This window comes from Dipteris shenzhenensis, chromosome 31 (assembly GCF_047967505.1).
Source record: "Dipteris shenzhenensis isolate YYH24624 ecotype China chromosome 31, Dip_SZ_1.0, whole genome shotgun sequence".
Taxonomy (NCBI): domain Eukaryota; kingdom Viridiplantae; phylum Streptophyta; class Polypodiopsida; order Gleicheniales; family Dipteridaceae; genus Dipteris; species Dipteris shenzhenensis.
This window is the reverse complement of record NC_141626.1, coordinates 10557490-10573124: the sequence shown is the minus strand read 5'-3', so window position 1 is coordinate 10573124 and position 15635 is coordinate 10557490. Positions and strand designations below refer to the sequence as shown.

At 44.2% G+C, this 15635-nt stretch overlaps 1 protein-coding gene across 3 annotated transcripts in view; it reads left to right on the top strand.

Annotated features, from left to right (window-relative positions):
* Positions 1-303: 303 nt before the first annotated feature.
* LOC147881012 (uncharacterized) overlaps positions 304-15635 on the top strand; it is a 53706-nt gene continuing 38374 nt past the window's right edge. For all 3 annotated transcript variants that reach the window (XM_087370007.1, XM_087370006.1, XM_087370008.1), the window contains exons 1-2: positions 304-571; positions 691-882. In XM_087370007.1, coding sequence (XP_087226133.1) covers positions 339-571; positions 691-882 — 425 coding nt within the window. In that variant the 5' untranslated portion in view covers positions 304-338. The remainder of the gene's footprint in view (positions 572-690; positions 883-15635) is intronic.

The following is a 15635-nucleotide window of genomic DNA, read 5'->3' as shown; positions in this document are numbered from 1 at the left end:
GACTTGTTCTCTTCAAGTAGTTAATGCTACAATAGGAATGCATCAAAAAAGGCATGGCTTGTTGTTAAAGTTGTCAGTTTGAGAGTAGTAGGTCCCAGGCTCCAATCCCAGTGCAAGACCTGAAGATGCCGCCTGAAAATGTATTTCCGCCCAGGCGTGACTTGGACACCATATCATTTTTTTGCCGTAGTCGGGCCGACAAGCTTGAATTGGGCGCCACACTGTCCGCCATTTTGTGGGAGGACAGGTGTGAAACGGACCTAAGTTTTGAATCTAATGATTCTTGTCTATGTAACCAATCAGCTCGCTTTTGAATCTTGCACCTATGATTCCACAACATGAGATCCTTTCCCCTTAGAGCTCTGTCTTTTCTCCTGGGCAACTTCCTGCACAACTGCCAATGCAGTAGCTCCCCGGCATCCATGGCTGTTTTTGGCCTCTCTCAGCCCCTCCTCATGGTTCCCCTGACTCACCCATTACGTCGTCTCCCTTGCCGCAGACTCGGACGGCGCCATCCTGCCAACCTTCATCGCCTTTGCTCGTTTAAAAGTGGGGATGTGCTTGCATCAGAGTAAATTTTCCAATAGAGGCTACGTTTTCATTTTCAGCATTCTGTACAGATACATATGCTTCTTCGTTGCTCTGTTTACAACCCATTATCTTAAGTCCAGATTGGAACGTCTCTGCCAGGTGCCTATTGGCTAATAAGACGTGCACAGATGTTGGGATTGCAAACTCAGGTGCATCGTCAGGGAAAGAATCCCGATCCTTCGATAGCAAGGAGGCAGCAATGGAGGTCGGTAGAGGAGCCGGCCTGGTGGCTTTTTACTCAGATCACCATGAAGTGCCTCTGCCTGCTGGGCATAGATTTCCAATGGATAAGTAGTCATCTCAACCGTTTCTCTTGTCTGAATCAGTACTCTTTCTTTGAGATTTCACCTTTTACGCGATAGGAAGTGCAAGTTTGTCATTTATATATTGTTTAGCGTTCTTTTAAAAAAGAAATGGAAACTGCCACCTCGTCAAAGCAACTGCTAGATTATCATTTGGACATAGCTTGTAAATACCGCACCTCACAATTTTGGTTAAATTTTCATAGAAAAGTATAAGTTCAATTAAATTGTGTGCAAAATTTGACCATCACATTGTGAGAGACTACCAAATTTGCCTCTTAGCCAATTCAAGTGAATCACACAACGTGACTGTCCAGAGTTTTTTGGTAGAATTGAGTCCAATGTCTTAATTTTAAAATTTGTTGAAATGAGTCTTTCAAAACCGCCCCTGACCGCCTAGAAATGCTCCATAAATATATAAATATATAAACATTATATATTCTGAAAGATTTTTCCACTCATTGAAAGGGTCTGAAATTGCTGTGGCTGTGGCTGCTCCATATAGACCCCTTCTAGACACTTAGGTCTGCTATGAGCTGTCTCTTGCAAAGCTCACCCAGGTCTGATTCCTAAACTCCCTTCAGTGAACTCACTTTGGCTGTGGCTGCTCCATATAGATACCCCTTCTAGAAACTCTAGGCCTGCTATGATCTGTCTCTCGACGAATCTCATGCAAAGTTCCACTCATGTCTGAATCCCAACTCCATGAAAGTAACCTGCAAACTCTCCTGTTTTAGTAGCTTCCTAGTCTCTGACACAAAGTTCTTAAGTGAGTCTACCACTTGCCTGCCTAGCATCGTACAATTGGGCCACCATGGGATGGTCAGCTGTCTCTTTTAGGACCACAATCTCCTTGGTGTCCGTGACCACAGCCAACATATAGCAAGGGCTGGGAGCCTTTGGTATGAGAACTTCCCCTTTGTCTGTCTGGAAGGTCTTCACCCTCTTGAATGCCGAATGCATGCAATGAAAAAATTCAATATTGCACAGAGAGAATACATATCGAGGTATAGCTTCCCATTTCTTGCCATATTCCTTGAAGTAACCAATAGATCAGCATCCATGTCTACCTTTGATTGATGGTCCAATCGACAATGCCAACCACCTTACACTTTGCTTTTGAGTTGCCAATGACATCATCATCATGCCTGGTGTTGATGGCCTTGTCCTCAGCCTCATTGTCTAAGCAACCTGTGCTGTCCTCTACCTTCTCAAGACTTCCTCTACCTTCTCAAGACTCAAAGGAATCTGTATCCATGGCCACTGCCCAATATTGGGCATGAGCAGTGTCACACCCTGGTTTGCATATCTAATTTCAGGCCTGAACTCCCTTCAGTGAACTCACTTTGGCTGTGGCTGCTCCATATAGATACCCCTTCTAGAAACTCTAGGCCTGCTATGATCGGTCTCTTGACGAATCTCATGCAAAGTTCCACTCAGGTCTGAATCCCAACTCCACGAAAGTAACCTGCAAACTCTCCTGTTTTAGTAGCTCCGTAGTCTCTGACACAAAGTCCTTAAGTGAGTCTACCACTTGCCTGCCTAGCATCGTACAATTGGACCACCATGGGATGGTCAGCTGTCTCTTTTAGGACCACATTCTCCTTGGTGTCTGTGACCACAGCCAACATATAGCAAGGGCTGGGAGCCTTTGGTATGAGAACTTCCCCTTTGTCTGTCTGGAAGGTCTTCACCCTCTTGAATGCCAAATGCATGCAATGGAAAAATTCAATATTGCACAGAGAGAATACATATCAAGGTATAGCTTCCCATTTCTTGTCATATTCCTTGAAGTAACCAATAGATCAGCATCCATGTCTACCTTTGCTTGATGGTCCAATTGACAATGCCAACCACCTCACACTCTGCTTTTGAGTTGCCAATGACATCATCATCATGCCTGGTGTTGATGGCCTTGTCCTCAGCCTCATTGTCTAAGCAACCTGTGCTGTCCTCTACCTTCTCAAGACTTCCTCTACCTTCTCAAGACTCAAAGGAATCTGGATCCATGGCCACTGCCCAATATTGGGCATGAGCAGTGTCACACCCTGGTTTGCATATCTAATTTCAGGCCTGCTCGATTCCACCAACTTTACTCCACAGCAGATGTTTGAGTATGCCAAAACCTTCTACCAGGATGTAGGAGCTGAACAAATGTCTCTGGTCACCATAGGGACACTTGTATCAATACCTCACATTTCTCCATAGAGCATGTCAGTAAGGGACTTAAGAAATTAGCCAATGGGAAGGCAGCAGACACTGAACAGTTATGTTCAGAGATGCTGAAAAGGACTGGGCCTAGAGCTATGGAATGGATTCTGAATTTACTGATGCAACAGGGCCTCCCTGCACTTTGGCAAGAAAATTGAGTGAAGCTGATTTTCAAGGGTGAAGCCAAAAACCAGCTCACCTGGAGTGGGCTTTGCAATAACCAAACTACTCAGCACCATTGTGGAGCAGAAAATCAGGTGTGGACGGAGATGAATGGAAAATAGATTTGGGTATGCAGGTTCTAGACCTGAACACAATACAGTGGACCATTTGATCACATTAAGAGGCAAATTTCACCTGTTGAAGTTTTCGTCCATGTTGCAGCCTGCTGATAGTGCGATAAATTCTATCTTAATTGGTGCATTGCCCTATCAGCTAGATGGTCTAAGCCCTTTTTTACTTGGATGCTTGCTTGGGAGAGACTAAAATGAAATCATATTGTCTTCACAAGCAATTGTACTTGAATGAAGAGAATGTGGACTACTTTTTGATTAGCCTTCTCCTTTAGTGCTCATGGTTGAGTCTGCCCTTCACCTCTAGAGTGCCAACAGAAACTCAATATGAAGACCTTCGTATAAATGGATGCTCCAAGTTGTTAGAGAAGAGAAATGGAAGCATGATGGAGACTCAAAACATGGAAACAAAGGCACAACTATCTCGTAGATCAAATGAAATGAGGGCCATGTGTAGGCGACCTCTACATCCACAATGACATCACATCTGACCTCAGATGAAGGCCACCAAGCTCCACAGTCTACCCAATCAGCCCCTAGAATCTACAATCATCTAGGTGGCCATCTACCATCACCTATGTGTGAATCTAGCACACCCACACATGACCATAGTTGTGCCTGGAGGGCAATACCTTGACACATCCCAACAAACCCTCCCTCAAGGGAGTGCCACAGGCTATGTCATGGATACATCTAGTCACATAGTTTCTCATGCCATCTCATGGTGGTCAAGGATAAATGGCTAGGATCACATGCTAGCAAGGGTTGCCTAGGCTGTAAGGTACACAAAATGGGTATACAAAACCCCCCCAATGGTTATCTACCTTGCATGTACAAGGATAAATCTTAGGCCTTTTTCTGGATCTAGTTTCTCATGTCTGCAAGAGGTACCATGGGGGCAAAAACATACCACATGGCCTACATCATATGGTCACCAGAGGTGATGTACAAAGAAAAACACACACAACTTTTATTCCATTCATTTTGGACGACTGTCCACACAGAGAACCTTGACAGAATATCTAGGGGCAGAAATAACAAGTGGAGCTATATCAAAAAGGCATCAAAATCATCATGTTGAGGCTCATCAACCAAAGCTGTCTGGTGCCATAGCCTTTGTCACGGCTAAGTTTGCCCTTCACCTCTGGAGTGCCGAGAAAAACTTAGTACGAAGACCTTTGCTGTAGAACGTTGCTGCCATTCCTTTGGAGCCTTTGTTGTAGTATTTTGTTCTAGAAAGCTCAATCTACCTTTGTTTCTCTTCCACTGAGCTATATCTTCAAATAACTCTTGTGTTGGATACAGTGTCATCGCCAGACTTAGAGATGTCTCAAAGATAAGCAGCCTGTCGATTTGTTTGCAACAGGAGTATTTGACAGCAATCTTGATTGCAACAAACACTGTTGGTAACCACTCTTAGCTTCTCTACAATAACATCTGACGCTGCTCTACAACACGGAACTCCTGAGAAGTACTAGCGTATCAGCGTTCAAGAGTGTCGGCTCTCTTTCTAGTATTATTTCTTGCTATTGCAGGAATTCTCTGCCAGATATATACTCTTAGCAATCAATTTCCATCTCAATCAGTTCTCCAGTCTGCTCTCTATGTCATGCATAGTTTTGCAACACACTTCACTTGTGTTCATGGCGGAATTCATATGTCTCTGTCCGGATATTCATGGCTGGAATGTGACTTGATATCAGGCTGAAATCTTTTCAAGGTTGATTTGAGCGGTAAACTGTAATTGATTGTCTAGGTGCAACTGTGCTATCCACGAGCATTTTCAGTAGCTCATGCAGATTTTAGGTTAGTTATTGGAATCAGCTCGTGAGGAACTCTTGGAATCACCTCATGAGGTCTCTCTTTCAACTCGTGGAATCTTTGTGAGTTCATCACAAGGCTGTCTTTTAATAGTGTGATAGTGAGGTGGCTTCTTCAACAAATCATTTGAGTAGTATTGCAAGATGGCTGCAAGTTTTCTTGTAAAGGATTAGACACTGCCTTGAGAAGCACTCTCAACGATTAGACCTTCCTATAATCCTACCATGGGCACTTCAATTAAAGTAGATAAGTCCGATGGAAATGCATTCCATACGTGGCAAACATAAGTCAAATTCATCCTTATGAAGAAGGGACTTTGGAGTATTGCAAATGGGAAAGAGAAGAAGCCTTCAACGAGGGATTTTGAAGCCATATGGATTGCTAAGGATGAGAGAACTCTTGCCATTATTGCTTTAGGGTTAAGCGATGACTTCATCCATCACATTGATGGAAAGGACACATCTTTTGCAGCATGGGAAGAATTAGAGAAGCTCTTTGGCACTCAGGCAAAAAGTTTGAAGATTAGTCTCTTATGCAATTCTTTGAGCTTAATTTAAAAAAGGGGGGATCCACTTCCAGCCCACCTTAATCGAATGAAGAGTTTAACTACCCAATTTGTAGGAGTTAAAGTAGACATGGATGAGGATGTTTGCATAGCAGTTCTATTGAAATGTCTACCACAAGAGGACTATGGAAATATTGTCACAACTTTGACGAATCTCCTTACACCTAAATTGGTTGACATAATTGGGTCTCTTTTGGAAGAAGAGAAGAAGATCAAGTGACGACAAGGTTATTCTTATGAGGAAGCCTACTTTACTCATATCGCATTAAACGGAAATAAATGAGCACTCTATGGTTGATTTCCCCATCTAGCGATTTCTCCGTCACATATCGAAGCGAGATGCTACTCCTCATACTCTAAGAGATAGGTGTCTGTAAATGCAGCAGGTGGCCACTTTTGGTACACATCCTAGAAATGAGTGTTGAGTGCTCACGATAATACTAGTATCATGTTTTGCTATGACCTGTCTCCTAGCTAAGGCGTAGCTGACCAATGAGATGTGGTTCAAGAACCACCAGTTCCATCTTCTCTCAAAGGCGATCCAACAACTCTTCTATGCCCCATCTCTAGAATCAAGCGCTAGTGTTCAAAACCCATATAGATGCTAGAAGTTTTCTCTTATGAGTTTTCTAAGGTTTTAGAGCCCATGTCCCATGCAAGCCGTGGCAACTGGTCATGTTGCACCTTCATTTGATCTTTATAATGTATTGATAGAACTCATTAGTGTATTTATGTCAATCGTCCTATGGCCAGTTTCCAACAAGGGAATGGAGTATGGTGTGATAGTATTTACTCTCATTTGTCGCGCCATGAAGGTTATCTAAAACTTTCCAACATCGTTCCAAATTGATTTTCATATACTGCTGCCCCCCTACCTCTGCATATAACGAACAATCGTATCACCCATGCGTCAAAAAGAAGTGTTCTCAAATGCCATCACATGATATCAGCCTGCCTGCATCTAATCTCAAAAGCATAGTGTTTTGTCCACCCTGCTGCAATTCTCCTTTCATAGCATTTTTGCCAATGATTGGAAGGTACATCAATCCCCAAATATTTAAATGATTCTACTACTTCAATATCTTGCTCTTTGTGGGTGATTGATAGTGTAGAAGCCCTCTTCTTTTGAGTTTTAACAAGCATTATTTTTGTCTTAGCTAAGTTCACCTTCAACCCACTCTGTTGACAAGACTTATCCAAAACTTGCATAAGCCTCTAGGCATCCTCTAGAGTATAGAACATGAGTACTACATCATCTGCATATGAAAGTAAGATCATCGCCTTAATCCAAGACCAGTGACTTGAAGGCTATGGGGTGTCGAAAGGGAGCGCCATGAGAGATAGAGAGAACATATCGACACACAAAATCACTACACACTTTATTCGAGAGAGGGAGAGCCTTTATGTAGGCAAAGGTTACAAAGTAATGACATCACATGTGATATCATAACAGAGAATCTAGATCCGACTTCTTCTCAATCAACGTCCTTGATTCCCTCAACCTACTTATGTGGTAACCAACTCCAATCACACCACAAACACATGCGCATGTTTATTCATACGACTCCTAGCCTCTAGACTCAAGACACTCCAACCCAAATACATCAATTTTCCCAACATACCCCCCTCAAACTGATGACCTCAACCCTAGAAGTAGTCCATGGGAAGCTTCAAGATTTGTCCACACTCAGTGACAACATACAAGCCCCGACCTGGAACTCATTCTAGTTACATTGGCAGTAGACTCATTTAGGCTCACCAGACCTAACATGACCTCACTCCAAATTTCGTCTATTGGTTTACAGCATAGGGGATGGCATCATGAAGAGGGATGCGTCCTTAGCCTAACAGGCCCAATCATGCTCAACAAAGTTGGCCACATTCGTGGCCTAAGTAGCATCTGTTTCTTCTTCAACTCCATGATCTTCGATAAGATTTGCAGAAAGTCTTTTCTTTTTGTAACAATCCTTCTCAAAGTGGCCTGGTTTCCCACAAAAATGACATTTCATATTGCTCGTCCTTGGAGAAGGTCTTCGATGTAGATCCCTTGAAAGTCCTCTTGGAATGATGGAAACTGAGGAGCATGCTCTCTTTTTTTGTTTGGCCGTAAAGCAGGTCAGAGAAAGACACCATCATGTACTAGAGGGTGTCAAGAGTCTTGCGGACCCCCTACACAAACAGCACCATTTGTCACAACTTGGTTCTTACATTATCCAGGTGTTTGGGATTGAGACCAGCTCCATCAGCAGCAACATCTTGTGGTCTAGCCATAGATACAACAGAGGAACCTTTGACACTTTTTGGGACAGGCACACACACCACACACCCCATTGTGCACTTCCACTTTTGAGCATGCCCTTACACCGCACACACCGCGTAGTGCGAATACATGCAGTTGTAATACTGCTCCAATAGGCCATTTTGGTCATCACTAGACGCTAAAAGATCTATTTCTATTCTGTTTCTCTCTCTAATCTCTTGTTTCATCCCTTTATTTGTCAAAAAGATTTCAATTTGTAAGACTGGATATACCCTAGTCTTATGCACTTAAATCAAGAACCATCCAAAGATTTGGCAAGTAAAATACAAAAAATGATTAGAGTGTGCAAACCGTAATGAATGGGGCTATTAAAAAGAGATAGTCGCCATTTTAACTTGGAATGGGCATTTCAGCAGCAGAGTGTATGGTTTGTCGAGCATTGCTTCTCCCTTTTTTACTATGATCAACCCAAAGCATGTAATCTCTTATTCATTGCAGTAGGTTGTGGACAATCCGCGTTACCTCCTCTTTTCTCACCGAGTCCTAGGTGTCCAATTTCCTTGGGTTAACAAGAACCATAATCCCAATTCCAATCATTCAGGAGAATTCCTTATAGCTCTTATCATACGGCATATTGTCAATGGTGGCTGCAGCTTACATTTGCTTGGTTTGCCATAAATTCTATGAGAGGTACAAGCGTGTAGAGCCTCGGAATATTTATCTAGCCCATCTTCTGCCTGTTCCTTGTGGTTCTCTTTCTATTTCATTCCTAAGAAGATGACAAACATATTTTGATGTTTTTTTGGCACTTCCCACATGGTGGAATCTAGGTTAACACTTGGGCCTTTAGTGTGGATCCTAGATGCCAAGGATGCTTCACAGCCTTAGAGTCCGTTCGGCATTGCATTTGGGATTGTAAAAAGGTGTAGATGATCTCATTGGACATTGCACACTTGCTTGGCAGGATGAGTGGAGTCCTTCAGCTTATCACTCTAGGTGCAGTGCTTATCACTCTAGATGCACTGCTTGCATCTTTGCACATACCTCATTCTCCTTTTGTAGAGACAGCTTGGGAGATCATTGCCAGTCTTATTGCATGGTAAATTTGGAAATCTAGATGCATAGAGGCTTTAGATGGGACATCGTAGGAAAGGAGAGGAGAAAATTTATGGGCTGAAAGCAGGATGCATACTTTCCCCTTACCTTTGAACAAATATGAAGAGCGAGTGGAGATGAGGAGAGGGTGCACCTAGAAGCACACCGCAAATGACTAATGGTACACTATATTTGTCACACTCTCCTATTCTAGCCTCTACTGCAGATCACGGGAGCAGCACCATGAATCACCTCCCAGCCAATTCTTGCTAAGGCTCACAAGCGAGACAGAGATCTACGTTAAAAAAATTACGTGAATCGTTAGCTTCACTTCTCTCTCTAGCCTTAGCAAACCCCAAATCCCTAGATAGATCTAGATGCCACATGTCATCTATATAGGGCCTTCCTAATGCAACATTTCACCCCTCTCTTGGGATGCATTTAATTCCTTGCCCCTAGGCAATATCTCAGCACTAGGCCCTTGGTCTTAGATCTATCTAGTCTGGTGCTATCAGCCCTCACCTAGGACCTTGACATTAAATCCCTCCCGATCATTTACATGAAGCGCAAACACATATATTACAGAAATAGATCCTTTAAGGGAAATGTCGACTGATTCTTCCGAGGTCATGCTACCTCGGCTAGAGCGTAACATTCCTTCCCTCTTCAGACATCAGCGTCCTCGATGATAAAGTCTGGGAACACTCTCCGCAACTGATATACGGATTCCCAGGTAGCTTCGGATAGAGGCTGACCATGCCATGCAACCAACACCATGGGTATCTTTCGATTTCGTATTTGCATTGTTCCTCGGTCCAGGATTCTTGTTGGTTTGCGCCTTGCAATATCCTCTATCTCCTGAAACAAAACCACACCTTCGATTAGTGAGTCAAATTTCTTTAAGCGCGAAACATGAAAAACCGGGTGCACCTTACACCCCTGTGGCAATTCTAATTTATAGGCTACACTGCCTATTCTCTTTAGAATTAACCACGGCCCACAGTATCGAGGTGATAACTTAGCACACTCTCCTGAAGTCAACGACTTCGAGTGCGAAGGAATTCTGAGAAAAACTTTTTCTCCTTCTTCAAATACTCTTATAGACCGATTTTCATTCGCATACACCTTGGCTCTATCCATAGCCTGGCGGATATTAGCTCTCGCAAGTGCTAGCATCTCCCGCATCTGAACTACAAAGTTCGCGGCACTAGGCACTTTCTGAGGTACTCCAACTATAGTTGGATTGGCTGGTCTATAACCATAGTTCAGTTCAAACGGACTGAACCCAGTAGATGAATGTTTCCTATAATTGTAAGCAAACTCCAACAATGGCAACCACTTGTCCCACGTATGTTGCCTCAATGACACATATGCCCTCAACATATCTTCTAAAGTTTGGTTGACTCTCTCCGTCTGACCATCCGTCTCAGGATGATCCCCACTACTCATTCCTAACTCAGTCCTCAGTGTCTCGAATACCGCTGTCCAGAAATGACCGGTAAATCTGACATCTCGGTCTGACACTATGGATCTAGGTAATCCATGCAGACGAAATATATGTCTAATGAACAAATCCGCCACTTGCGGGGCACTAACAGACTCTCTAGTCGGAATGAAGTGAGCCATCTTGGTTAGACGATCAACCACCACAAGGATAGAATTACATCTCCCTTGTGTTGCAGGTAGCCCTACAATAAAATCCATGGAAATGCTCTCCCACTTACTTAGTGGTATTTCCAAGGGCTGTAAAAGTCCGGGTGGCTTCACCCGCTCGGCCTTACTTACCTGACACGAGAAACACCGTGTCACATATTCATGAATATGCTTTTTCATCCTTGGCCAAAAGAAATCTCGCTTCACGAGATCATATGTCTTCTCGACTCCTGGATGTCCCGCACACGGGCTATCATGGCATTGTCGAATGACTCTCTGCTTGAGATCATTCTGACTAGGTACTACAACCTTGCCATTTCTAACTAGCATACCATCCCTTATGGTATATCTTGCATAAGTTTGGCCTTTTCGGGATGCCAGGTCATCCTTTTCACTTTCCCCGGGTTTTAACACATGAGCCTTAGGCCATAAGCTCTGGACAAACTCGTCCACCTTTTGAGTTTCTCTGATCTCGGTCATTAGAGCACTCTCTAATACCGTGAAACTCAGGTTGTGCATAATGCGAGACAACGCATCAGCCACCTTATTGTCTTTTCCTCTTCGGTACCGAATCGTTAGATTAAACTCCTGCATGAGCTCTGCCCACCTAGCTTGGCGGCCCCTCAAGTCAGGTTGTTTACAAAAATGTTTCAGAGTATCATGATCTACATCCACATAAAACTCTGAACCATACAGATAATGCCTCCATGTTTTCAAAGCATGGATAACTGCATACAACTCCAATTCATGAGTTGGCCAATTCCTTTGAGAGGGAGAAAGCTTCTTGCTTTCAAAGGCTACTGGCCTTCCCTCTTGAAGGAGGACTGCTCCTACCGCAATGCCACTTGCATCGGTTTCTAGGAACAACGGTTTCTGGGGATCAACTATTTTTAACACCGGTCCTGAGACCACAGCTTGTTTTATGGTGTTAAAACTTTCTTGTTGATTCTGTCCCCAAATAAAAGGTACTTTATCTGAGGTCAGATCAATCAATGGCGATACTATTCCGGAATATCCTTTGATATGCCTTCTATAAAACTGGACAAATCCCAAGAATGATCGCATCGCGGTCAGACTCTGAGGGATTGGCCAAGTTAGTATCGCAGCCACTTTCTTCGGATCCATTTCTACCGCCTGTGGAGTAATTATGAATCCTAAATACTCAAGCCTAACCATACACAGTATAGTTTTCTTCTTATTCACATAGAGACTGGCTTTCCTCAACGTACTGAACACTATCCTTAAGTGTTCACGATGTTCAGTAACACTTTTACTGAATATCAGGATATCGTCAATAAAATGTACTACGAACTTTCCGATATACGGACGTAGTAAATCGTTCATAAGCATGACGAAGGTCGCTGGAGCATTGGTAAGTCCGAAGGGCATTACCAAAAACTCATAATGACCAAACCTGCTTCTAAAAGCGGTTTTATGCACATCCTCGGCTCTAATCCGGATCTGACGATAGCCGCACTTAAGATCTATCTTGCTGAAAATCACGGCTCCATGTAATGCATCTAGCAAATCATCAATCCGAGCCATCGGATACCTGTGCTTAACAGTGATATTATTCAATGCTCTGTAATCTATACAGAGGCGAAACGTATCATCCTTTTTCTTCTTTAATATCACTGGCGAAGCAAAAGGTGAGAAACTTGGTTGAATCTGCCCCAACTTGAGGTATTCTTCTAGTTGCCTACGCACCTCCGCTTCTTCGGTAAAACTCATTCTATAGGGAGGTCTATTCACAGGTTCTGCTCCCGGGATTAGTTCAATCTTATGTTGAACTTTCCGCTCTGGAGGTAACCCATAAGGTAGTTCATCCCTAAAACATTCAGAGAACTCCTCTGTTATAAGATTAGCCAGCTTGGCCATCTCACCACTTTGCGTAACATCAGTGCTAGTCGAAGAATCATCCACCGACTCTACCGATGCTGTGCAAAGGTACAAAAACTCTGCTTGGGCCTTTCTGATTTCCATCACGGAAACCAACGGTCCCTGAGGTATATCTCTTTCACCTCGCAAGATATAAAGCACATCATTCATCTTGAATTGATATACGTGCTTTTTCCAATCAATGGCTGGATTCTTCCTAGAATGCCACGCCATTCCCAGGGCTATATCCGCATGAGCAAGCTTGGTCATTTCAAAATCAAGCTTCTCAGCATAGTCCTGAATCCGAAGCTCCAACTGGGTAACCCTTTGGTCCCATACTTCAGTTGAACTTCCATCTGCCATCCTGACTGTGTACGCATAGTCAGATGGACTTGTCTTTAGTTTCAGCCTCTTCACGAGCTTGGAGTTAATCACATTGTGAGTTGACGCTGAGTCAAACAACACAATGACATCATGACTGGCCACTTGCCCTTTCATTTTAATCAACTCCGTATCATTGAAGGCTGTATACCCCGTTGCTGCGGGCTTAGATAGGATGTTATCAGGTGCACTCGTCACTAACTTAGCAACAGACACACAGAACAAACAAGGTACTAACCTCTGAGAAGATCCCGCTAGCTGAATCTGCATCTCTTCCGCTCTGGGACTTCCCTGCATCTCCACGTCGCACTCTGAGATCACCATCTCAGCCATCCGACGATCTTTATTACGTGGACAATCTCTCCACTGATGAGGTTGAAGGCAACCAAAGCATAAGCCTTCTCTCCTCGCTTTTTCCCGCTGTTCTGGGTTCAAGGGAGATTTAGACCAAGCCCGGGCTGCCATTGGGGTTACTTTCCTCTTCACTCCAATGGTGGTACTTGGTTTAGGAGTTTCAGCCGGTCTTGCCTGCTTGGCTTGACCACTCGGCTGCGAACCACTCCCTCTACTAGCCCACTTCTTCTTAAACCCAGATTTCTTCGGATACCCATACTGGGTTCCGACCTGTGCAAACCCACTTGGCTTGCTGCCCTTGGCATCCTCGTAGTTCAGGGCTATAGCTATTGCATCATCTAGCGTGTTCGCGTACTTAGCCCGAACTTCCATTTTATTCGATCATTCAATCCAAATATGAAATCTTTCACTTGGATTGATTGAGGCAGGGGTTCATCAACTTTCATTACACTCTCTCGAAACTTATCAGTGTATTCTGCCACTGATAAATTTCTCTGACGAAGGTTCCTATATTGATCCCAAGCTCGGGATGCTTCGTCAGGAGGTAAGAAGTGTTTCTTGAACTCTCGTTTAAACCCCTCCCAGGTAGTGGATGCTATGCCATCTTTTTGTTGTTTAATCCACCACCGATCCGCTGCCTCACTAAACATGTGGGTGGCCTCGCAGATCTTTTTGATGTCATTTCTGATCTCACAAATGGCGAACGCCTCGTCCCATTTGTGTAACCAGGTCTCAATGACATCGGAGCTACGGTCGTTCATCCGACCAGAATACTTTTCCGGTCTGTAATTCGCAATATTTGGCACTTTAGCCTTTCTAGGCTCGACCGTATGGACACTAGACTCCAGTTCCATTGGAGCCTTTCCCTTCTCTTCTCGAGAAGGTCTGGCATACATACTCTGTAACGCTCTCCTAAGTTCAGATTGCCCTGCGTTGGCTTGTAATTGCTGCGCTAACAGCTGTTGCAAGGCATCCTCCAGCAATGCAATCCTGCCAGATAAAGTGTGAGCTACTGGGCGCGATCCCTGCTGGGTCGGCCGGACTCCTGATTCACCAGGGTCCCTCCTGGAAGCCCCTTCTTCTGCTTCCATTTAGTTCAATAGGTGTTTTGTTTTGGGGTTTTTTTTTTTAATAACACCCCTAGAACACTGTAATCACAAGCTGACACAATTCAGTGTACTGACACTCGGAACACAATTCCCTATACTAGGGAATTCCTGCAATCCCACATTCACACTGATCAAGCATTTAATACAGGCATATATCACAGATGGCGCTTTTCCCTATACTAGGGAAATTCCTGCAGTCTAATTCCAACTGAAGCACACAGGCATCTGCACAGGCATAATATGTCCCTATAGCATCGTAGACTGTAAACTCTATGCAAGCGGAGCATCAACAAACTAACTCAAAAGAAGAAAACACAGAATTGACAAAAGTGACAGAGAGCCCCCTGGTCTATGAACTCGCTCCCCAGTTAGATCCGCGGGATATTCACGAATACAGATGTCCACGAAACCTGCTCTCTGATCGAAACCTGTATGAGGGACTCAGGCCAAAACTCTGTCACGGGCCAGCCAGCCACGTACTGCCTGTTCGCTAATCGTAACTACAGCAGGTAATTGAAACTATCAGCTAACCCCGTCCGTCAAGTCGATGAGCGCAGAACCTGCCCGTCACCCCACGAACTATCACGCACCAACGATCCGCGATGCGCTCTTCACTGATAGCACTATTTGGTGGTCCTGTTCATTCGTCGTTGGATCACGTGTTTGTGCTCCACGCCTGCACTACGTGACCAGACGACCGCTCGTGTCCCTCTGCGCTCCACCGGTTCGTAGGCCTGTCAATACGTTACAGGAACCCCAAGTCCTCTCGCAGGCCCTTCAACGTCGACAGGGACTCAAATCCAGGCGCCGTCGGCAGCTCCTTCACGTCGCTCTTCATCTCCCAATACTTGCTTGTGTAAACCCGTTGTTCGTCAACACAGCACACAGGCACTTCGACGATTTCACGCTATACATCACATGAAGGTCACCGTCGAGTGCTTCGCCACCAACGCTCCACACCTTTCCCCTTCGTAACCTTGCTCTGATACCAATTGTCACACTCTCCTATTCTAGCCTCTACTGCAGATCACGGGAGCAGCACCATGAATCACCTCCCAGCCAATTCTTGCTAAGGCTCACAAGCGAGACAGAGATCTACGTTAAAAAAATTACGTGAATCGT